The sequence below is a fragment of the Sus scrofa genome, chromosome 13 (assembly GCF_054392235.1).
Source record: "Sus scrofa isolate SSC_HxYL_T2T_F1_AM1 chromosome 13, Sscrofa_HxYL_maternal_Yorkshire_Landrace_v2.0, whole genome shotgun sequence".
Taxonomy (NCBI): Eukaryota; Metazoa; Chordata; class Mammalia; order Artiodactyla; family Suidae; genus Sus; species Sus scrofa.
This window is the reverse complement of record NC_139395.1, coordinates 36594225-36617700: the sequence shown is the minus strand read 5'-3', so window position 1 is coordinate 36617700 and position 23476 is coordinate 36594225. Positions and strand designations below refer to the sequence as shown.

The window sequence follows — 23476 nt, the reverse complement described above, 5'->3', positions numbered from 1 at the left end:
ATGTTCACTGTGGGTTTGTCAGATATGGCCTTTATTATATTGAGGTAGGTTCCCATTATGCCCACTTTCTGAAGGGTTTTTATCAGAAATAGGTGTTGGATTTTGTCAAAGGCTTTTTCCACGTCTATTGAGAGGATCATATGGTTTTTATTCTTCAGTTTGTGAATGTGGTGTATCACACTGATGGATTTGCGGATAATGAAGAACCCTTGCATGCCTGGGATAAATCCCACTTGATCATGATGTACAATCCTTTTAATGTACTGTTGGATGCAGTTTGCTAGTATTTTGTTGAGGATTCTTGCATCGATGTTCATCAGTGATATTGGCCTGTAGTTTTCTTTTTTTGTGGAATCTTTGTCTGGTTTTGGTACCAGGGTGACAGTGGCCTCATAGAATGAGTTTGGGAGTATCCCTTCCTCTGCAATGTTTTGGAATAGTTTCAGAAGGAGAGGTGTTAGCTCTTCTCTAAATGTTTGATAGAATTCGCCTGTGAAGCCATCTGGTCCTGGACTTTTGTTTGTTGGAAGTTTTTTCATCACAGTTTCAATTTCAGTTCTTGTGATGGGTCTGTTCACCTTTTCTACTTCCTCTTGGTTTAGTCTTGGAAGATTGTACTTTTCTAAGAATTTGTCCATTTCTTCTAGGTTTTCCATTTTATTGGCATATAGTTGCATGTGGTAGTTCTCTTATGATCCTTTGTATTTCAGTGATGTCCGTTGTTAACTTCTTTTTCATTTCTAACTTTATTGATTTGAGTCCTCTGTCTTTTTTTCTTGATAAGTCTGGCTAAGGGTTTATCAATTTTGTTGATCTTTTCAAAGAACCAGCTTTTTGTTTCGTTGATCTTTTCTGTGGTTTTCTTCATTTCTATTTCATTGATTTCTGCTCTGATCTTTATGATTTCTTTCCTTCTACTCACTTTATGTCTTGTCTGTTCTCTCTCGAGCTGCTTTAGATGTCAAGTTAGCTTGTTTATTTGAGCTTTTTCTTGTTTCCTGAGGTGGGCATGTATTGCTATAAACTCTCCTCTTAGTACGGCTTTTGCTGCATCCCATAGTTTTTGGAGTGTCATGTTTGTTGTCATTTACTTGTAGGTAGTTTTCAATTTCCTCTTTGATTTCTTCAGTAATCCATTGGTTGTTTAGTAGCATGTTGTTTAGTCTCCACATGTTTGTGGTTTTTTTTGCAGATTTTTTCTTGTTGTTGATTTCCAGTCATATAGCATTGTTTATGGAAAAGCTGCTTGATAAGACTTCAATTTTCTTAAAGTTACTGAGGTTGGATTTGTAGCCCAGGATATGGTCAATCTTAGAGAATGTTCCATGCGCACTTGAGAAGAATGTGTATTCTGTTGCTTTTGGATGAAATGTCCTCTAAATATCTATTAAGTCCATCTGGTTTAATGCTTCATTCAGGGTATGTGTTTCCTTATTGCTTTTCTGTCTGGTTGATCTGTCCATTGCTGTAAGTGTGGTGTTAAAGTCCCTCACTATTATTGTGTTGTTGATTTGTCCTTTGAAGGTTGTTAGCAGTTGCCTTATATATTGTGTTGAACCTGTTTTGGGAGCGTAGATATTTAAAATTGTTATAACATCTTCTTGGATTGATCCTTTGATCATTATGTAATGTCCTTCTTTGTCCCTGAAAATATTCTTCATTTTAAAGTCTATTTTGTCTGAGATGAGTATTGTTACTCCAGCTTTCTTTTGATCCCTGTTTGCATGAAATATTTTCTTCCATCCTCTCACTTTCAATTTGTATGTGTCCCTAGAAGTGAAGTGGGTCTCTTGAAGACAGCATATATATGGGTCTTGTTTTTGTATCCATTCAGCCAGTCTATGTCTTTTGGTTGGGGCGTTTAGTCCATTCACATTTAAGGTAATTACTGATATGTATGTTCTTATTGCCATTTTATTAATTACTTTGGATTTGTTTTTGCTGCTCTTTTTCCTTTCCTTCTTCTCTTGTTCTTTTCTGCCTATAGAAGTTCCTTTAGTATTCATTGTAAGGCTGGTTTAGTGTTGCTGAATTCTCTCTGCTTTTGCTTATCTGTGAAGCTTTTGATTTCTCCTTCAAATCTGAACGAGAGCCTTGCTGGGTAGAGTAATCTTGGTTGGAGGTTTTTTCCTTTCATCACGTTGAGTATAACATGCCACTCCCTTCTGGCCTTCAGAGTTTCTGCTGAAAAATCTGCCGATAGCCTTATCGGGGTTCCCTTGCATGTTACTTGTTTCTTTTCTCTAGCTGCTTTCAAGATTTTCTCTTTGTCTTTAATTTTGGTCAGTTTGATTAGTATGTGTCTCGGGGTGTTCCTCCTTGGGTTTATTTTGTATGGTACTCGTTGTGCTTCCTGGATTTGAGTGAGTGATTCCTTCCCCATGTTAGGGAAGTTTCCGGCTATTATCTCTTGGAATATTTTTTCTGTCCCCTTCTCTCTCTCTTCTCCTTCTGGCACCCCTGTAATATGGATGTTGGTACGTTTCACGTTGTCCCAGAGTTCTCTAAGACTCTCTTCATTCATTTTCATTCTTTTTTCTCTTTTCTGTTCTGCATCCATAATTTCCACTAATCTGTCTTCCACCTTGCTTATTCGTTCTTCTGACTCCTGTATTCTGCTGTCAGCTGCTTCTAGTAAATTTTTTATTTCAGTTATTGTATTTTGCATCTTTTCTTGTTTACGTTTTATATCTTGTATCTCTTTGGTCAGTGTTTCCTGTAAGTTATTTATCTTTGCCTCCAGTTTATTTCCAATGTCTTGCATCTTCTTCAGCATCAACAGTCTAAAGTCTTTTTCCTGGAGGCTGAGAATCTCCTCATGGCTTAGCTGTTTTTCTGGGGTTTTTCCTTTCTCCCTCATCTGAGTTATAGTTCTCTGTTTTTTCATTTTTATAGGTTTTTGGTGTGGTGACCTTCTTACAGATAATAGAGTTGTAGCCTCTCTTACTTCTGATGTCTGCCCCCCTGTGGCTAAAGTCAGTATGGGGGCTTGGTGTAGGCTTCCTGATGGGAGGGGCTGATGCCTGCCCCCTGGTAGGAGGAGCCGATTCTAATCCCTCTGGTGGGGGGGGCTTAGTCTCTGGATGGGATTAGAGGTAGCTGTGTGCCTGAGGGGTCTTTAGGTAGCCTGTTTACCTAAAGGGGTGGGGCTGTGATCCCACCTGGGTTGTTGTTTGCCCTGGGCCTTCTCAGTGGCTGCCTGATGGGCGGGGCCAGATTTTCCCAAAATGGCCACCTCTAGAGACAGGCATGTTGCTGAATATTCCCGAGAGCTTTGCTTTCAATGTCCTTCCCTCACAACAAGCCACATTCACCCCTGTTTTCCCAGAATGTCCTCCAAGAACTGCAGTCAGGTTTGACCCTCCCTTGGAGACTTTGCTTTGCCTTGGGACTCAGTGCACCTGAACGTCTGTATGCACCTTTTAAGAATGGGTTCTCTGTTTCCTCCAGTCCCATGGAGCTCCTGCGCACAAGCCCCACTGGCCTTCAATGCCAGACGCTCCGGGGCTCTTTCTACCTATGCCAGATCCCCACACGTGAGAGTTTGATGTGTGGCTCAGAACTCTCACTCCTGTAGGTGAGTCTCTGTAAACCAGTTAGATTCCAGTCTGTGGAGCTTCCCACCCAGGAGGTATGGGGTTGTTTATATCGCAAAATCGCCCCTCCTACCCTCCTCTTTTTCTCCTGGAGTAGGGTATCTTTTTTAAGGTTTCCAGTCCGTTTGGGTGAAGTGTGCTCAGTCTTTAGTTGTTAATTTTGTTGTTTTTAGGAGAGAAGTTGAGCTCCAGTCCTTCTATTTCGCCATCTTAATCGGATTTTTTAATTAAAACATTTTTATTTTATTTATTTTTTTCACCAAACCCACGGGATGTGGAAGTTCCTGGGCCAGGGATCGAACCTGCACCAGAGTAATGACCCGAGCTGCTGCAGTGACAATGCCAGATCCTTAATCCTCTGTGCCACAAGGGAGCTCCCTACTTGATTTTTTTTTAAACTAAAGGCAGCTCTGACCCAGTCTTGCAATTCAGATGAAACCCAGGTGGTCTCAAGTACCCTCTGGCTCATAATGAGCCCCATTGTTGCTCCATGTAGGGGCAGCATCAGACTGTATCCCCTCAGGACCCCCTGACTTTAAGTAGACCTCAGCTCAACCCTAGCAAAGCAGTTTCCTTCTGGCTTTGCACTTCCTGTCAGTTCCTTAAGCTCATGGCCTCCTCGAGCCTTAGCCCAGCTATAAGTTATCTTTGGGGTTCCAATTAGGGAAGATTTATTGAGGGATTGCTGGGGGCCATACATAGTTCTCAGCCCTTTGTATGTATTAACTCTTTCACTCTTGACAACTCTGTAGAGTAGGTTCTATTATTATTAATACCCTGTTTTACATACAAGGAAACTGACACTCAGAGATTTAAGAAGTGGCCGAGTGGGGAATTGAGCAGTGGCAGTTTGCTTCCAGAGTCTTTGTTACTGTTGTCTTGCTCCAGTGCTGGTACAAAGGCCCCTGAAGCAGCAGGACCATCTGCCAGTGGCACTCTCTCTTTCTAGTATTAGGTAGTGTTGTAGTTTTGGATATATTTAATATCTTTCCTTACTACAGGTCTCAAAATCATTTACATTTTTAATAATGAAAATTAGCTTAATTACATACACTGGGGAAATCCAGCTAGGACCTGGTAATGTCTGAGCCTGAGCCATGGTGCTTGTTTTTATTTGTTGGTTTGTTTTTTGTTTTGGCTACACCCATGGCATGAAGCTCCTGGGCCAGGGATCAGATTGAACTTGCTACAGTGACAATGCCGAATCCTTAACACACTGTGCCATAAGATAACTCCCATGGTTCTTGTTAATGGACTGCACCTGCTACACATATATTCAGTCTCCTGAGACGACCTCATTACAATGCCTTGGTTGCATTTTTACATGCTAAGGTGTCCCCTCGTGGGTTTTTCTTCTTTTCTTTGAATTTGTTTAGTCTTTTTTTTTTTTTTTTTGTCTTTTTGCTATTTCTTGGGCCGCTCCTGCGGCGCATGGAGGTTCCCAGGATAGGGGTCGAATTGGAGCTGTAGCCACCGGCCTACGCCAGAGCCACAGCAACGCGGGATCCGAGCCGCGTCTGCAACCTACACCACAGCTCACGGCAACGCCAGATCGTTAACCCACTGAGCAAGGGCAGGGACTGAACCCACAACCTCATGGTTCCTAGTCGGATTCGTTAACCACTGCGCCACGATGGGAACTCCCTGAATTTGTTTAGTCTTAATTGCATAATTTAAAATTTATATTTCTGAACACAAAATTGCTTACAGGAAACAGTTTTGAATAACAATATACAGCACTGGTGTGATTCCATTATCCATATCTGAAGACAGACTTTAAAATTTTTAGAAGACAAACCAATGAAATAAGCCTATAACTCTATACCCAAACACAGTTGCTATTAAAGTTAACATTAATGCTTGGATGTGTTTCTTTTTGGACTTTTATATATATTTTTCCCTTGTTCTAGTAAGTATGTTACAGATTCAATTTGATAGCTTCCTTTTTTTTTAAACATGTCATCAAAGTGAGTGAGCAGAGTGCTCATTGTTGCTGTTTGTTAATACAAAACAGACGAGGCAATTTAAATAACTTCTACCTTAATGAGGAGATGAGGGTGACCCAGCAATGGGTTTTTCTTTAATTCCATTTCCTTTTCTTCCTTAGGCTTTGGCCAGCATAAGCCATGTGGCGCACGTCACCATTACAACCAAAACAGCTGATGGGAAGTGCGCATACAGGTATAGTGCTCTTCTCTGCTATGTGTATCTGTTCCTCCTGAAATGTGCTCTTTGCCTCCATCTCAAAGTAATCTTGTCTAAACACCACTGTTACCTTTTTTGGCCTAATTCTTGGGTAAATTTTCTTTTCTGCCTTTGGATTAGTTGATAATCCACAGGGATGATTATAGGTAATAATCTTACTTGTGAAAGGTACAAAGTAACAGATTAGAGTGCCAAGGTGTCTGTCATACAAAGGGATTCTGAGTCAGTGGGAGCTGTGGTATTCTGCTCCTTTGCCCTCTGGCTCTGAGCTCCTGCCTGCATGTGTATGGCTTGCCTTCCCACAGGTGGCTGCTGGCCTGTCTCTTGTGTTGGCACAGTTTTCAAAGGGTGAATGACCTTGCAGCAGAACAAAAAGGGGATTTAAGGAATCAAAAAATCACAGCTTTGGGAGTTCCCATTGTGATTCAGTGGGTTGAAGACCTCACATAGTCTCCTTGAGAATGTGGCTTCGATTCCTGGCCTTCCTCAGTGGCTTAAGGTTCTGTTGTCACTGCAAGCTGAGCTGCAGCATAGGTTGTGGATGTGGTTTGGATCTGGCATTGCCATGGCTGTAGCACAGGCCTGCAGCTGTAGCTCCGATTTGACCCTTGGCCTGGGAACTTCCATATGCCACAGGTGCAGCCATTAAAAAAAAAAAAAAAAATGAAACCTTTGTTTTTATAAGCACTGGCCATTCACTAGTGGATGATGAGTATGAGTATCTGATTCATGCCAAAAAAATAATTTTTTAAAAATCATACAGATTGATAATTTATATAGAAAATAACATCAACAAAGGGCAGCTTTGCCTGTTTCTCAGTTTTCTTCAACAGACGTGTGTGCAGTGATGGAAGATGGAGCATTTCAGAGTCTGATGCACTGATACTAGAGGGGATTGACTTGATGCAGATTATAATAGCCCTGGGACCTGGCTGGGCTGATAAGTTAGAATCCCTTCTCACAAACTAGGGAGATGCTTGTGAGTGATTGTCTTTTGAAATAGCCTGGGACCCAGGTTCCATTTCTTTGCCTCTGGGGTGTTATGCTCCTACTCGGGACCTGTGGTAGCTCCCCTTTGTGGCAGAATGAAATCCAGAGTCATAGCAACTAGCACCCTCCCCATGTGCTCAGGCTATCTTCCCAGCCTCTTCCCTGCACACATCCTCAGCTGCTACGTAGTCTAAAGCTTTTATGTCTTGTTTATGTTTCTCTCTTCTAGGATGGTCTTCCCCGCTCTTTCCACTTGTAATTATACCACTCTAGAGCCCAGATGAATTGTCATCTTTTCTGTGACACTTCTCCCCACTCCCACCCAGGGCTGAATGTTTTCCTTCTCTGAATCACTTAGCACCTTGTTCTACAACTCAGGGAAAAGTTTATTTCCTCACTAAGTAAAGAGCCTTTCAAGGCATGCCTTTATTACAAGGCATTTACAGGCCTGGTAACTAAACAACTGCAGAATTGCTGAAAAATTTTACTGTCATTTTAGGCAATGGCAGAACTTGTTCTGTCTGTAGCCAGAACTCTGAAACTAAAAAGCAGTATTTGCTAGAAACAAAACCCTGCAAAAAAAACCCCAGATTCTCCCCCCCTTTGGTATCCAAATAGAATGGTTATGGAAGTGGAAAAATAGAGGAAACCAGTAACTAAGACAGTATATAACATGGCTATATTTTAATCTATTGTTGGTGTGATTTATTTTTTTACTGTTTGTGTAAGCATCTGTTTTCTTTCTATTAGCTATCCGTAATGCCTTCTATTTTCTCATAGAGCACATTACTCAGATGGAAAGCTGAAAGCTCCTCCTAAACCATGTGCAGGCAATCAAGGAACCCAGATCACGGTAAGAATGGCACATGGAAAGGAAAATTGTTGAAAAAGCGCTTTGAATAAATATTGATATAAAAAACAAAATTGTCTCTAAGTTCTTACAGGAGTAATAAAATGAATATTTACTAATTAATAGAAGCTCCAAGATATCACCCTGTAAGAAAGAGAAATGATTATTGGCTTTTGTGGCATGGCAGCCTGCCTACCACCTTTTTTTAGGAGGCTGGGAGATTCTTCTGCTGAGATGGCAAAAGATAGTGGCAGGGCAGTTGGCATTGAAAGAACCTTAAGCCTGCCTCCAGAAGATGAGTCAGAGTCCTAGCCTTGCCACTCAGTGGTTATATGTCCAGAGGCAAGTCTTTTAATATCCTTAACTTCACTTTGCTCATCTGTCAATGAAGGATGAAATGAAGACTGACCACTAACTCAAAGAGCATTTGAGTAACATGACTGTATCATTAATGAGGAGAAAGTCTGTTCTGTTGCTTTATTTCTATGGTGCTACATTTGGTCTCTTCCCATTCCGAGATCCTATTGTCATGTTATCATCTCACCCCTCCACCCCCACCCCCAACCCCAGCCAGAGCACATTGCAAAGGCTCCAACCTCTGGGCTTGACGAGGCAGGTGGGAGGCAGAAATGAACGCGTACTTTGCAGTGTGTGTTAAGATCCTGTACCAGGGACCACAGTGTGATTTCTAGGAATCCCCCAAAGACCCAATAATTATTCTTAGTTTGAGAGGTTTGAATGCCATGTGGTATGACAATTGTTTGTGAGTTTATGTTCCCCATTAAATTTTGTGCTATGCTGGGCAGTGCTGTACTTTGTCTTCTTATTCTCAGCATAAGGCAAAGAGCCTGACATGCGGTAGTCCCTATTACCTATCTGAGAAATCAGTGAGTGAAGTGGGAGGCAGGAAAAATATCTTTTTTTCCCTTTGTTAAGGCTGCGCCATCTCATGTCCACTCCCCTAATGCAATGCTTAGTAACATGGTAACGGTGAATATAGTTGAATTCTCAACCTTAAGACCCCGCTTTATTTCCATATACTTCTGTGACTTTATAAGAAAAATCAATCTTCTGTTCAGGTGGAGGACCTTTTTTACAACATATCCACGAGAAGGAAGGCTTTAAAAAATCCAAGTGAAGAGTATGGGAAAATTTTGGAAGTCGTTGGCAGGTACAGTTCAAAATCTGGGTGTGGGTCTCTGAGTCAGTGTCTTACCAAAGGAATGTGTTCCAGTGCTTAGACCTTGAGAACAGTTGCTGAGCTAGATGGCGAACAGCAATACTAGCCTAACATATTGTTTATGGTCAAAGTTTAGTTTTCTCTGGGTTTTTTCTCATGTCTGCAGAACAGTTGGTTTGTGTGTCAGTGAGAGTTCTTTGGTGGCAGGTGAAACAAAATGGCTGTAACTAACTTGAGCCCCAAAGAAATTTATTGGAAGGCTAGGAGTGACTCACCAAGAGGAAAGAAGTGTGGACAGCTGCTCCTTGGGGAGGACATGAAGCAGGATGGCTTCAGGGATTTAATATAGTGACCTGCTCCAACTGTTTTCATTCCTTTCCTGACTATGCTCAAGAGTCTATTTCCTGGGAGAGTACATCTGATGGTGTAGCCTGGGTCTACCCATTGTGTGCCCACATTTGTGGGGAGATTTCTCGATTGGCAGTCTAACTAAGGATTTATCAAGTAGAATGGGCAAGCGGTAATGTCCCAAAGGAAGTCTAGGGGCTGTTAACAGAATAAGGGTTTCAGGACAGGTGAAAACAGCATTACGTCTGGGCTTGATTTAATTTGCTAGTGCATGGCCCCAGCACTGCTCTCTCGAGCCTGCGTGTCCTTGAAGTGTAACAGAGGTGTGCTAAAATTTCTATTTCTCAGTATTGCTGCAAAATCTAAAATCAATAAAACATTTGCCTGTAATAAAGTGGAATGGACTTATACATCAAAATTCTTGACTTTTCCCCCTGGAATTGTATAAATCAGTATCAGAATATTAATTAGCTCCTGGAAATAGAGGAGTTCTGGTTGACGGTTCTGGGTGTGGTAAATGAATTAATTGTTAACTAAATAAGTGCATTTTGCTAGACACAGTCCTTCAGTTCATGGGACCCATGGAGGGAGGAGTAGGAAATGAAAGCCATCCAAGAAAAGGCTGGGAGATACTGGACAGGACCTCAGGGGCAGAGGGGAGAAGCTGGTGAGAAGACAGTGTTTTGGGAGCTCTGAGCAAGAATAGCAGAGTGCAGGGGTCTTCAGGCTACATACTCAAGATGTCTTTGAGGCAACCTAGACCTTTTGAGTTTGTGAAATTTAAACTGTAGGCAAGGAGGAGATGGTATTGAAATGTCCTGAGTCTAGTCAGCAGCGTATAGAAGTAAAACCAGTGAACCTGGTTTTGTTCACGTCTGCTATATTTAGCATTAATGTCTTCATGCAGACTTTGCTGGCTTATTTTTCTGTGGGTAAAAAATGATATTTCAAGATGTTTTTGTTTGTGTATATCTTTGTTTAGATCACTTAACACCACCGGTTTCTTTAACTAAAAGGGGGCTCTGACATATGCTGTGCATTTGGCCACTTTTTTGTTTTCTTCTTTGCCAGGTATTCAATACACAATTCAGGCATCAGTTTCTCGGTTAAAAAAGTAAGTTCTTGATTTACTTACTTGATAGTTGATATATGATAAAAGAAAAAAGGATTTTTTTTATGGCTCTGGAGAGAAGGTTATGTTGTTTCATTGAGCCCTCTGAGACAGTAAGTTGGATCTCCTGTTCTGTTTATCAGCAAGGTGAGACAGTAGCCGACGTTAGGACACTGCCCAATGCCACAACCGTGGACAACATTCGCTCCATTTTTGGAAATGCTGTTAGCCGGTATGTTGATAATTTATATTTTTAAAAATCTTCTCTTATTTTGGAATCTATTAACACCTGCCTTAAGACTTGATGCAAATATGCAGGCATAATTTCATGCTTCAGGCTTACTGTCATGCTTCAGGTTATTTCATGTAATCACCCCTTCTTTGGTGTGTGTCATCTCCTAGATGCTCTAGCTGTAAATCAGTGTGGTCTCTCTAGGTCTCCGTCTTCACAATATTTCTTTCTTCTTCTTCTTCTTCTTTTTTTTTTTTTTTTTGATCTTTTTGCCTTTTCTAGGGCTGCACCCACGGCACATGGAGGATCCCAGGCTAGGGGTCCAATCAGACCTGTAGCCGCTGGCCACAGCCACAGCCACAGCAACGCAGGATCTGAGTCGTGTCTGTGATCTACAACCACAGCTCATGGCAATGCCGGATCTTTAACCCACTGAGCAAGGCCAGGGATCAAACCTGCAACTCCGTGATTCCTAGTCGGATTCGTTAACCACAGAGCCACCACAGGAACCCCCCCAAAATATTTCTAGTAGGAGAATTCTGTCATCTACCAGTGCTACCTTGTATTTTCCTTGTATTTTCATTGTCATCACTTTACAATTGTGTTTATTATCATTCAACATTTATTAATTATCTCCCATAGTCCAGGCTTTGTGCCAGAAGTTAAGGGTATAAAGACAAATATTTCTGCCCTTAAAGCCATTCCTGTCTGGTGACAAAACAGTTTTATGTCACTATATCTTCATTGTCTAGGAAAGCCTAAGTGGGGAAATTGCTTGTATTATAGATTGCTCACAGCACTCCCCTCTGTGGGTGAAAACCATCATTTGCATCACACATCTGTAGCCAAATCTCAGAACTTTGCAAAGCCCAGAGTGCTTAGGTCATAATCTGAGGGAAGAAATACGAAGAGCCTTCTGTATGCCAGGTGTACAGCAGGTGTGGAGGTAGAGGTACACTGTTGAATGAGACAGCCCCTGACCTAACTTTTTCAGTAATTTTAAAAGCAGAAGCAGCATCCCAGAACCCAGTTTTCTACTTTGAAGGACAGATTACTCATCCTTGGGTAAAACCAGGTTTCTAAGTAGGGAACAGTCAGTATGCTTTTATTTAATCTTTTCTTACTAAGTGTTAAACAATTATTTTTTCAATTGTGCTTCCAGAACAAAGAGCTCTGTTGTACAGTAAAACTTTTAAGAGCTTCTTGACCAAATTTCAAGACTCAGAATTAGTTGTTATGAAATGCTTAGGGACTGTAAGAGATTGGCAGTCCCATAGAGCAGCAGTTCCCCAAACACCAGCCTCTTGAGACATTTTGGGAAGAGAGGGTTTGCTGGTTCATTGTGGGAAGCACAGTGACCTGTGCCCTCTGCTTCTCTTGGAGCTCGTATCACTGCCTGAAAAGCATCCATGGTCCTTCCAACAAGTGCTTGCTGAGTGCCTGCTCTTTGCTGGGTGCTGTGCTGTTTGGTGGAGATAAATAGTAGGGAATTAAAGCAGAAAGGATTCTTGCCCTCAGAACTCATGCTCTAGTTTTCAAGACACAGAATAATAATGGTGTCATTCGTTAGTGACTGTCAGATGCCTCAGAGGAAAAGTATAGGGTGGGGGGATCTCCTGGGATCAGGGAGAGGGCTTGCCACTGAAGCTTTGAAGAAGTAATCCCTGGGATACAAAAGACAAGGAGGAATTAACTAGCCATCAGTAGGTGATTTCCTGGCAGCTCCATCAGTGCTTGGGGTAGCCCTCAGGCAGAGATACTCATCTCAACTCCTAAGAGCACTTCCTTTCACCTGTTAGCCTCTTCTGTGCATAAACACAGCCTGGAGAACACCACACTGGAGCCCTGTCCTGGTGCTTGTCAGCAGAGTAAGGGATTCAGCAGAGATGAGCTCTTTGGAATCTTATCTTTGGGACTGAGTTACTAAGATATATAAAAGTTTTAGCAAAATAAGGTCTCAGAGTCTGGACTTGGTTGTGTCCCAGCAGTTACAGTGTGCTTGGCATGTAGCATAAGTGCTTGAGCACACTGGCTGGGTGGGTACGTGGGTTGGTGGATGGACAGATGGGTGGTTGAGTGGATGGATGAGTGGGCCTGGAGGACTCCAGCGGACCAAGTCTCTGGGGTCCACATTTGGCAGAGTTAGTTTATTGGATGGAGCCCTGATTTTTTCCAACGCTCATTCCTTAGAATGCTTGAATTTTGCAGTTTTTTTCAAAAGCCTTAATATTTCTCTTTTCCAACTAGAGAACTGATAGAAGTTGAATGTGAGGATAAAACCCTCGCCTTCAAAATGAATGGGTACATATCCAATGCAAACTACTCGGTGAAGAAGTGCATCTTCTTACTCTTCATCAACCGTAAGTGAGAAAGAGCCATGTGGGAAAATCTATCCATAGGGAACTTCAGGGGACCATGGAAAAATTCCTCATCCACAGGTTTGATTACACTCAGGGAAACCTCATACCAAGATGTGGTTTGATTAGGAAGTAGTTGTGTTTTTTGCCCTGAGTCCACTCAGCCTCCCCTCATGTGCTTATTATTGCGGCTGACAGTTTCGGAGTCTGGTTCTTGCCTCTGAGAAGGGCGCTCAGGAGAGGGCATCCCAGGCCCTTATGAGCCAGTCTAGCCTCTTTGTCTGCTGGCATTGGAGCCTTTACAAACAGCAGGCCCTGGGCAGATCTCTGTTCTCTCCATAGATCAAGGTCTAGCTTTGGAAGTTGCACAGCAGCACACAGGTGCAGGCAATGTTTCTTGGGTTTTTTTTTTTTTTAATTATAGTTGATTTATAATACAGCTACAATATATTGTTAAATATAAATTTATAATAGTTCCATATGTGACACAGCAAATCCTATTGTTTATCTATTTTATATATATTGGTATATATCAATTAATCCCATATTCCTGATTTTTCCCTCCTTCCCTTTCCTTTTGGTAATCATAAGTTTGTTTTCTATGTCTGTGAGTCTATTTCTCTGTAAATAAGTTCATTTATATTATTATTATTAATTTTTTTGGTCTTTTTGCCTTTTCTAGGGCTGCTCCTGCGGCATATGGAGGTTCCCAGGCTAGGGGTCCAATTAGAGCTGTAGCCGCGGGCCTATGCCACAGCCACAGCAATGTGGGATCGGAGCTGCATCTGCAACCTACACCACAGCTCATGGCAACGCTGGATCCTTGACCCACTGAGCAAGGCCAGGGATCGAACCCACAACCTCGTGGTTCCTAGTCGAATTCGTTAACCACTATGCCATGATGGGAACTCCATATTAATTTTTAAGATTCCACTTACAACTGATTTCATATGATATTTGTCTTTCTTTGTCTAACTTACTTTACATAGTATGATAATCTCTGGGTCCATCCATGTTGCTGTAAATCTGAGTTTACTTATTTATTTACCTATTTTTTTCTTTTTTCTTTTTTGGATGCCTCACGGCATATGGGTTTCCAGGGCCAGGGGTTGATTTGAGCCATAGTTGTGATCTGTGCTGTAGCTGTGAGAATGCTAGATCCTTTAACCCACTCTGCCAGGCCTAGGATTGAACCTGTGTCTCAAGGCTTCGTAGACACCACTGATCCTGTTGCGCCACAGTGGGAACTCCTATTTCTGTTTTTTAAATAAGTTGCTGTGTATGTTTTTTAGCTTTTGAGGACTACATCTGCAGCACATGGAAGTTCCCAGACTAGGGGGGGTTTATTCAGAGCTGCAGCTGCCAGCCTTCACCATAGCCACAGCAACTCAGGATCCGAGCCACATCTGTGACCTATACTACAGCTCACGGCAGTGCCAGATCCTCAACCCAATGAGCAAGGCCAGGGATCAAATCTGCATCCTCATGGATATGAGTTGGGTTCATCACCTGCTGAGTCACAATGGGAACTCTTCCTTTTTATCACTTTTTAATTAGAGTCCATGTAGAAGTGATATGTGGTATTTGTCTTTCTTTGTCTGATTTATTTCACTTAGTATGATAATCTCTAGGTCCATCCATGTTGCTGCAAATGGCATTATTTTATTCTTCGTAATGGCTGAATAATATTCCATTGTACACATGTACAGCATTTACTTTATCTATTCCTCTGTCCATGGATATTTTGGTTACTTCCATGTCTTAGCTATTGTAAAGTGTTGCAGTAAACATTGGGGTATGTGTATCTTTTCAAATAAGCATTTTCTCTGGGTATATGCCAAGGAGTGGGATTCCCAGATCATATGGTAGTTCTATATTTAGTTTTTTATGGAAGCTGCATACTGTTCTCTATAGTGATTGCACCAATTTACATTCCCACCAACAGTGTGAGATAGTTCTTTTTTCTCCATATCCTCTCCAGCGTTTATTGCTTGTAACTTTTTTCTTTTTATGGCTGCACCTGTGGTAAATGGAAGTTCCTGGACCAGGGGTCAGATTGGAGCTGTAGGTGGGACCTGTGCCACAGCCACGGCAACAGCAGATCTGAGCTGCATCTGTGACCAGCACTACAGCTTGAAGCAATGCTGAATTCCTAACCCACTAAGTGAGGCTAAGGATCAAACCCTCATTCTCACAGAGACAACATTAGGTCCTCAACCAACTGAGCCACAATGGGAGCTCCCTGTTTGTAGACTTTTTGATGGTGGCCATTCTGGTGTGGGTGATACCTCATTGTAGTTTTGACTTACACGTTTCTAATAATTTAGTGATGTTGAGCATCTTTTCATCATTTTGGCCATCTGTGTGTCTTCTTTGGGGAAATGTCTGTTGAGATCTTCTGCCCATTTTCTGATTGGGTTGTTTGTTTTTTTGATATAAATCTCCATGAGATGTTTGGAGATTAATACCTTGTCTGTTGATTCTTTGGCAAAGATTTTGTCTTATTTTCTGTGTTGTCTTTTTGTGTTTTTAATGTTTCCTTTGCTTTGCAAAAGATTTAAGTTGTTAGGTCCCATTGGTTTATTTTTGTTTTTATTGTTATTATTCTAGGAGGTGGATCAAACAAGATATTGCTGCAGTTTATGTCAAAGAGTGTTTTCCTCTTGGAGCTTTATCATATCTGTCCTTAACATTTAGGTCTTTGATACGTTTTGAGGGTTTTTTAGTGTGTGCGTGGTGTTAGGGAATGTTCTTATTTCATTCTTTTCTATGTAGCTATCCAGTTTTCCCAGCACCCCTTATTGAAGAGACTGTCTTTCCTCCCCTGTATGTTCTTGCCTCCTTTGTCATAGATTAGTTGACCATAGGTGCTTGGGTTTATTTCTGGGCTTTCTACCTTGTTCCACTGATATATATTTCTGTTTTTGTGCCAGTACCATACTATTTTGATTACTTTAGCTTTGTAGTGTAGTCTGAAGTCAGAAAGCCTGATTCCTCTAGATCTGTTTTTCTTTTTCAGTGTTGCTTTGGCTATTCAAGGCCTTTTGTGTTTCCATACGAATTTAAACTTTTTGGTCCTAGTTCTGTGAAGAATGTTACTGATAATTGTCAGGAATTGCCTTGAATCTGTAGATTTTCTTGGAGAGTATAGCCATTTTGACAATATTGATTCTTCCAATCTAAGAGCATGGTATATCTTTCCATCTGTTTGTGTCATCTTTGATTTCTTTCATCATTGTCTTATAGTTTTTAGCTTACAGGTCTTTTGTCTCTTTAGGTAGGTTTATTCCTAGGTATTTTACGCTTTCTGATATGATGATAAATGGGATTGTTTCCCTAATTTCTGTTTCTGATCTTTCATCGTTAGTATATAGAAATGCAGTTGGTTTCTTTTTTTTATTTTTATTTTTGTCTTTTCTAGGGCTGCTCCCACAGCATATGGAGGTTCCCAGGCTAGGGGTCCAATCAGAGCTGTAACCGCTGGCTTACGCCAGAGCCACAGCAGTGTGGGATCTGAGCTGCGTCTGCAACCTACACCACAGCTCACGGCAATGCCGGATCCTTAACCCACTGAGCAAGGCCAGGGATCAAACCCGCAACCTCATAGTTCCTAGTCGGATTCGTTAACCATTGAGCCACGACGGGAACTCCAAGAAATGCAGTTGATTTCTGTGTGTTAATTTTGTATCCTGTAACTACCAAATTTGTGGATGAGCCCTAACAGTTTTCTGGAAGCATCTTTAGGATTTTCTTTTTTTTTTTTTTTTTTTTTTTTTTTGGTCTTTTTGTTGTTGTTGCTATTTCTTGGGCCGCTCCCGCGGCATATGGAGGTTCCCAGGCTAGGGGTTGAATTGGAGCTGTAGCCACTGGCCTACGCCAGAGCCACAGCAACGCGGGATCCGAGCCGCGTCTGCGACCTACACCACAGCTCACGGCAATGCCAGATCCTTTACCCACTGAGCAAGGCCAGGGATCAAACCCGCAACCTCATGGTTCCCAGTTGGATTCGTTAACCACTGAGCTACGACGAGAGCTCCCCAAGAATGATTTTAGTTGTGGGTTTGTCATACATGGCTTTTGTTATGTTGAGGTAGGTTCCCTCTTTGCCCACTTTCTGGAGAGTTTTTATTAGAAATGGGTGTTGAATTTTGTCAAAAGCTTTTTCTGCATCTATTGAGATGGTCATAAGGTTTTTATTCTTCAGTTTGTTGATGTGCTGTATCACATTGACTGATTTGCAGATATTGAAGACTATTCACCTGTTGATGGACACTTAGGTTGCTTCCATGTTTTGGCTATTGTAAATAGTGATGCTATCAACGTTGTGGTGCATGTTTTTGAATTAGAGTTTTTGTCTTTTGTGGTTATATGCCCAGGAGTGGGATTGCTGCTAACTCTATTTTTAGTTTTTGAAGGAAACTCCATGCTGTTTTCCATAGTGGCTATACCAGTTTGCACTCCCACTAACAATTGTTGGCATAGGAGGTTTCCCTTTTCTCCACACCGTCTCCAGTATTTATTATCTGTAGGCTTTATGGTGGTCGTTCTCACTGGTGTGAGCTGATACCTCATGGTAGTTTTGATTTGAATTTTTCTAATAATTAGCAATGTTGACTATATTTTCTTGTGCCTATTGGCCATCTGTCTTCTTCAGAGAAATGTCTGTTTATGTCTTGTCCTCATTTTTTTTTTTTTTTTTTTTTTTTTTTCTTTTTGACCATGCCTACTGCATACAACAGTTCCAGGGCCATGGACTGAACCTGAGCCGCAGCAGTGACCTGAGGCACTGCAGTGACAGCATCTAATCCTTAACATGATTCTTAACCCACTCTGCCACCAGGGGAACTGCATTGGGGTTGTTTTTTTGATACTGAGTTGTGTGAGCTGTTTGTATAGTTTGGAAATTAAGCCCTTGTTGGGGGAGTTCTCATTGTGGCTCAGGAGTAATGAACCTAATGAATATCCGTGGGGATGGATTTGGTGTTGCCATGAGCCATGGTGCAGGTTGCAGATGCAGCTTGGATCCAGTGTTGCTGTGGCTGTGGCGATTCGACCCCTACCCTGGGAACTTCATATGCCACAGTTGCCTCCCTTAAAAAACAAACAAACAAAACCCCTTGTTGGTCACATTGTTTGGAAGTGTTTTCTCCCAGTCTTTATGTTGTCTTTTCATTTTGGTTTTTTTTTTTTTTTTTTTGTCTTTTTTGTCTTTTTGTTGTTATTGTTGCTATTTCTTGGGCCGCTCCCGTGGCATATGGAGGTTCCCAGGCTAGGGGTTGAATCGGAGCTGTAGCCACCGGCCCACGCCAGAGCCACAGCAACGCGGGATCCGAGCCGAGTCTGCAACCTACACCACAGCTCACAGCAACGCCGGATCGTTAACCCACTGAGCAAGGGCAGGGACCGAACCCGCAACCTCATGGTTCCTAGTCGGATTCGTTAACCACTGCGCCACGATGGGAACTCCCGTCTTTTCATTTTGTATATAGTTTTCTTTGCTGTGCAAAAGCTTATAGTTTGATTTGGTCTCATGTTTTAATTTTTGCTTTTATTTATTTTGCTTTGGGAGACTGATCTAAGAAAGTATTGCTACGGTTTATGCCAGAGAATGTTTGCCTATGTTTTTCCCTAGGAGTTTAATGGTGTCACTTATTATATTTGCAGAATGTTTTGCCTATGTTTTTTTCTAGGAGTTTAGTGGTGTCACTTCTTATATTTGTCTTTAAGCCATTTTGAGTTTACTTTTGTGTATGATGTGAAGGAGTGTTCTGACTTCATTGATCTACGTACAGCTGTCCATCTTTCCAAACACCACTTTGTTGAAGAGACTGTCTTTTCTCCGTTGTATATTCTTGCCTCCTTTGTTGAAGACTGACCATCAGTATGGGCTTTCTATCCTGTTCCATTTATCCTATGTCTGTTTGTGTGCCAATACCACACTTTTCCATGTAAAGTTTAGGACTGTTTGTTCTATTTATATGCGTAATGTCATGGGTAATTCGATAGGGATCTTATGAAATATGTATATTGATGTGATTTAAAACAGGATTTTTTTTTTTACTTTCTGATATTTTGTTAAAGAAAAGCAGCAGATTTCTGTATATTAATCTTGTATCCTGCTGCCTTGCTGAATTCATTTATTTGTTGTAATAGTTTTTGTGTGGAGTCTTTAGGGTTTTCTACATAGTATATCTTGTTGTCTACATATAATGACAATTTCACCTCTTTTCTTCCAGTTTGAATATTGTTTATTTCTTTTTCTAATCTAATTGCTGAGGCTAGGACTTCTAGTACTGTGTTGAATAGAAACAGGGAGAATGCACATCCTTGTCTTGTTCCAGGATTTAGTAGGAAGACTTTCAGCTTTTCACTATTGAGCAAAATATTGGCTGTGGGTTTGTTTGTAAATTGCTTTTTACTATTTTGAGGTTCTACTCACCTTGGTGAGAATTTTTTCATGAATGAATGTTGAATTTTATTAAATCCTTTTTCTGAATCTTGAGATGACCGTGTGGTTTTTGTCTTTTGTTGATATGGTGTATCACTTTGATATGTGTATGTTGAACCATTGTTAATGACCCTGGAATGATTCCAGGTTGGTCATGGTGTATGATCTTTTTTATGTGTTGTTAGATTGATTTGCTCGTATTTTGTTGAGGATTTTTGTGTCCAAAATCATCAAAGATATTAGCCTATACAAAAAAAAAAAAAAAAAAAGAAAAAAAAAAGTTCCATTGTGGCTCAGTGGTTAACAAATCTGACTAGGAACCATGAGGTTGCAGGTTCGATCCCTGGCCTTGCTCAGTGGGTCAAGGATCCAGCGTTGCCATGGGCTGTGGTGTAGGTCTCAGACGCAGCTCAGATCCTGAGTTGCTGTGGCTGTGGCATAGGCCGGCGGCTACAGCTACAATTAGACCCCTAACCTGGGAACCTCCATATGCCGCGGGTGCGGCCCTAGAAAAGACAAGAAAAAAAAAAAAAAAAAGATATTGGCCTGTAATTTTCTTGTTTGGTAGTGTCTTTGGCTTTGGTATCAGGGTGATGGTGGCTTCATAGAATAACTTTGGGAGTGTTTCCACTTCAGTCCTTGGAAGAGTTTGAGAAGAATTGGTATAAGTTCTTCATTATACACTTGGTAGAAATCCCCAGGGAAGCCATCTGGTCCTGGACTTTTGTTTGCAGGGAGTTTTTTGTTTTTGTTTTTTTTTTTTTTTTTTTTTTTTATAGACTATCCCACTTCTAGTGATGGGTCTGTTCAAATATCTATTTTTTCTTCTTCTTCTTCTTCTTCTTTTTTTTTTTTTTTTTTTTTTTTTTGTCTTTTTAGGGCCATACCTGTGACGTATGAAAGTTCCCTGGCTAGGGATGGAATCAGAGCTGTAGCTGTCCACCTGTACTACAGCTATAGCAATGCAAGATCTGAGCCTCGTCTTTGATCTACACAACTGGTCATGACAACACCAGATTCTTAACCCACTGAGCAAGGCCAGGGATTGAACATGTGTCCTCACGGATACTAGTTGGGTTTGTTACTGCTGAGCCACAACAGTATCTCCCTATCTATTTATTCTTTTTTTTTTTTTTTTTTTTTTTTTTTTTTTTTTTGTCTTTTTGCCTTTTCTTGAGCCGCTTCCGTGGCATATGGAGGTTCCCAGGCTAGGGGTCTAATTGGCCCTGTAGCTGCCGGCCTACACCAGAGCCACAGCAACGTGGGATCCGAGCCGCATCTGCTACCTACACCACAGCTCACAGCAACACCGGATCGTTAACCCAACGAGCAAGGTTAGGGATCGAACCCACAACCTCATGGTTCCTAGTCGGATTCATTAACCACTGTGTGACAACAGGAACTTCCCTATCTATTCTTGATGAAGTTTGGGCAGGTTGTATGTTTGTAAAATTTTTCACATTTTTTCTAGGTTGTCCATTTTTTGGGCAGTTAACTATTCATAGTAATTTCTTAATTTTTGTGTTTCTGCAATGTTGATTGTTACTTCCCCCCTTTCATTTCTTACTTTGTTTATTGGGTCCTCCTTTCTTTCTGGTTAGCATGGCTAGAGGTTTGTGCCTTTTTTGTTAATCCTTTCAAAAATCTAGCTCTTTGTTTTTATTAATTTTTTTCTATTGTTTTTTTAACCTCTATTTTGTTTATATCCCTTCTGAAATTTATTATTTCCTTCCTTTTTGTTAACTTTATGTTTCGTTTGTTTTTCTTTTCCTTATTTTGGGTAGTATGTTAGGTTGTTTATTTGAGGTTTTTTTCCTTGTTTATTGGGCAAGGCCTGTATCACCACAAACTTCCCTTTAGGACTATTTTGCTATCTTTCATACATTTTGTTTCGTTTTTTTCCCTTTTTGGCTGCACTCTTGGCATATGGAAGTTCCTGGGTCAGGGATTGAATCCAGCTGCAGCAGAGAACTTACACTGCAGCTGTGGCAATGCTGGATCCTTTAACCCACTGCACCCACCCAGAGATCTAACTGGCACTGCCACATAGAAAAGCCAGTTCATTTAACCCACAGTGCAACAGTGACAAATCCTAAATTTTGTATGGTTATGTTTTCTTTTTTTTTTTTTTAATTTTCCCACTGTACAGCAAGGGGGTCAGGTTATCCTTACATGTATACATTACAATTACATTTTTTCCCCCACCTTTTCTTCTGTTGAAACATGAGTAGACAAAGTTCTCGATGCTATTCAGCAGGATCTCCTTGTAAATCTATTCTAAGTTGTGTCTGATAAGCCCAAGCTCCCGATCCCTCCCACTCCCTCCCCCTCCCATCAGGCAGCCACAAGTCTCTTCTCCAAGTCCATGATTTTCTTTTCTGAGATGTTCATTTGTGCTGGATATTGGATTCCAGTTATAAGTGATATCATATGGTATTTGTCTTTCTGGCTCATTTCACTCAGTATGAGATTCTCTAGTTCCATCCATGTTGCTGCAAATGGCATGATGTCATCCTTTTTTATGGCTGAGTAGGATTCCATTGTGTATATATACCACATCTTCTGAATCCAATCATCAGTCGATGGATATTTGGATTGTTTCCATGTCCTGGCTATTGTGAATAGTGCTGCAATGAACATGTGGGTGCATGTGTCTCTTTTAAGTAGAGCTTTGTCCGGATAGATGCCCAAGAGTGGGATTGCAGGGTCATATGGAAGTTCTATGTATAGATTTCTAAGGTATCTCCAAACTGTTCTCCCTAGTGGCTGTACCAGTTTACATTCCCACCAGCAGTGCAGGAGGGTTCCCTTTTCTCCACAGCCCCTCCAGCACTTGTTATTTGTGGATTTATTAATGATGGCCATTCTGACTGGTGTGAGGTGGTATCTCATGGTAGTTTTGATTTGCATTTCTTTTATAATCAGCGATGTTGAGCATTTTTTTCATGTGTTTGCTAGCCATCTGTATATCTTCCTTGGAGAACAGTCTCTTCAGGTCTTTTGCCCATTTTTCCATTGATTGATTGGCTTTTTTGCTGTTGGGTTGTATAAGTTGCTTATATATTCTAGAGATTAAGCCCTTGTCAGTTGCATCATTTGAAACTCTTTTCTCCCATTCTGTAAGTTGTCTTTTTGTTTTCTTTTGGGTTTCCTTTGCTGTGCAATGGTTATGTTTTCATTGTCATTTGTCTCAAGATATTTTTATTTTTTTCTGAATTTTATTTATTTTATTTTATTTTATTTATTTATTTATTTATTTTTGGTCTTTTTTGTTGTTGTTGTTGCTACTTCTTGGGCCGCTCCCGTGGCATATGGAGGTTCCCAGGCTAGGGGTTGAATCAGAGCTGTAGCCACTGACCCACGCCAGAGCCACAGCAACGCGGGATCCGAGCCGCGTCTGCAACCTACACCACAGCTCACAGCAACGCCGGATCGTTAACCCACTGAGCAAGGGCAGGGACCGAACCCGCAACCTCATGGTTCCTAGTCAGATTCGTTAACCACTGCGCCACGACGGGAACTCCTCAAGATGTTTTTAGATTTAATCTTTGACTTCATTGTTGACCCACTGCTTTTTTCGTAGCATGTTGTTTAGTCTCCATGTAATTTTTTCTCTCATTTTTTCTTCTGTGAGTAATTTCTAATCTCATGTTGTTGTGGTAAGAAAATAAGCTTGAAATAATTTCCATTGTCTTAAATTTGTTGATGCTTGTTTTGTGACCTAGTATGCAGTCTATCTTGGAGGATGTTTCATGCTCCCTTGAAAAGAATGTGTATTCTCGTTTTTTTTGGATGTAGTGTCCTATAGATGTAAAATAGGTGTAACTGTTGTAGTGCATGGTTTAGGATCTCTGTTACCTTATTGATTTTTTTGCTTGGAAGATCTTTCCATTGATGTCAGTGCAGTATTAAAGTGTCCTGCTATTATTGTGTTCCTGTCAGTTTATTCCTTTATATCTGTTAGTATTTGTTTTATGTATTTAGGTGCTCTTGTATTGGGTGTGTATGTGTTAACAAGTATAATGTCTTCTTTTATTGATCCTTTTATCATAATATGGTCTTTGTTATTTTATTTTATTTTATTTTGCTTTTTAGGGCTGCTCCTGTGGCATATGGAAGTTCCCAAGCTAGGAGTCAAATCAGATTACAGCTGCTGGCC

The 23476-nt window shown here is 41.0% G+C and overlaps 1 protein-coding gene across 7 annotated transcripts in view; it reads left to right on the top strand.

The window, feature by feature from the left end:
• The window catches only part of MLH1 (mutL homolog 1), a 93790-nt gene that overhangs the window by 11767 nt on the left and 58547 nt on the right, over window positions 1–23476 (top strand). For all 7 annotated transcript variants that reach the window (XR_014822336.1, XM_021068366.2, XM_084986704.1 and 4 more), the window contains 6 exon segments: window positions 5704–5777; window positions 7572–7644; window positions 8721–8812; window positions 10241–10283; window positions 10424–10512; window positions 12760–12872. Coding sequence is in view for 6 of the 7 variants with exons in the window: in XM_084986703.1 (XP_084842829.1) it covers window positions 5704–5777; window positions 7572–7644; window positions 8721–8812; window positions 10241–10283; window positions 10424–10512; window positions 12760–12872 (484 nt within the window). In the remaining variant the exon portion in view is untranslated.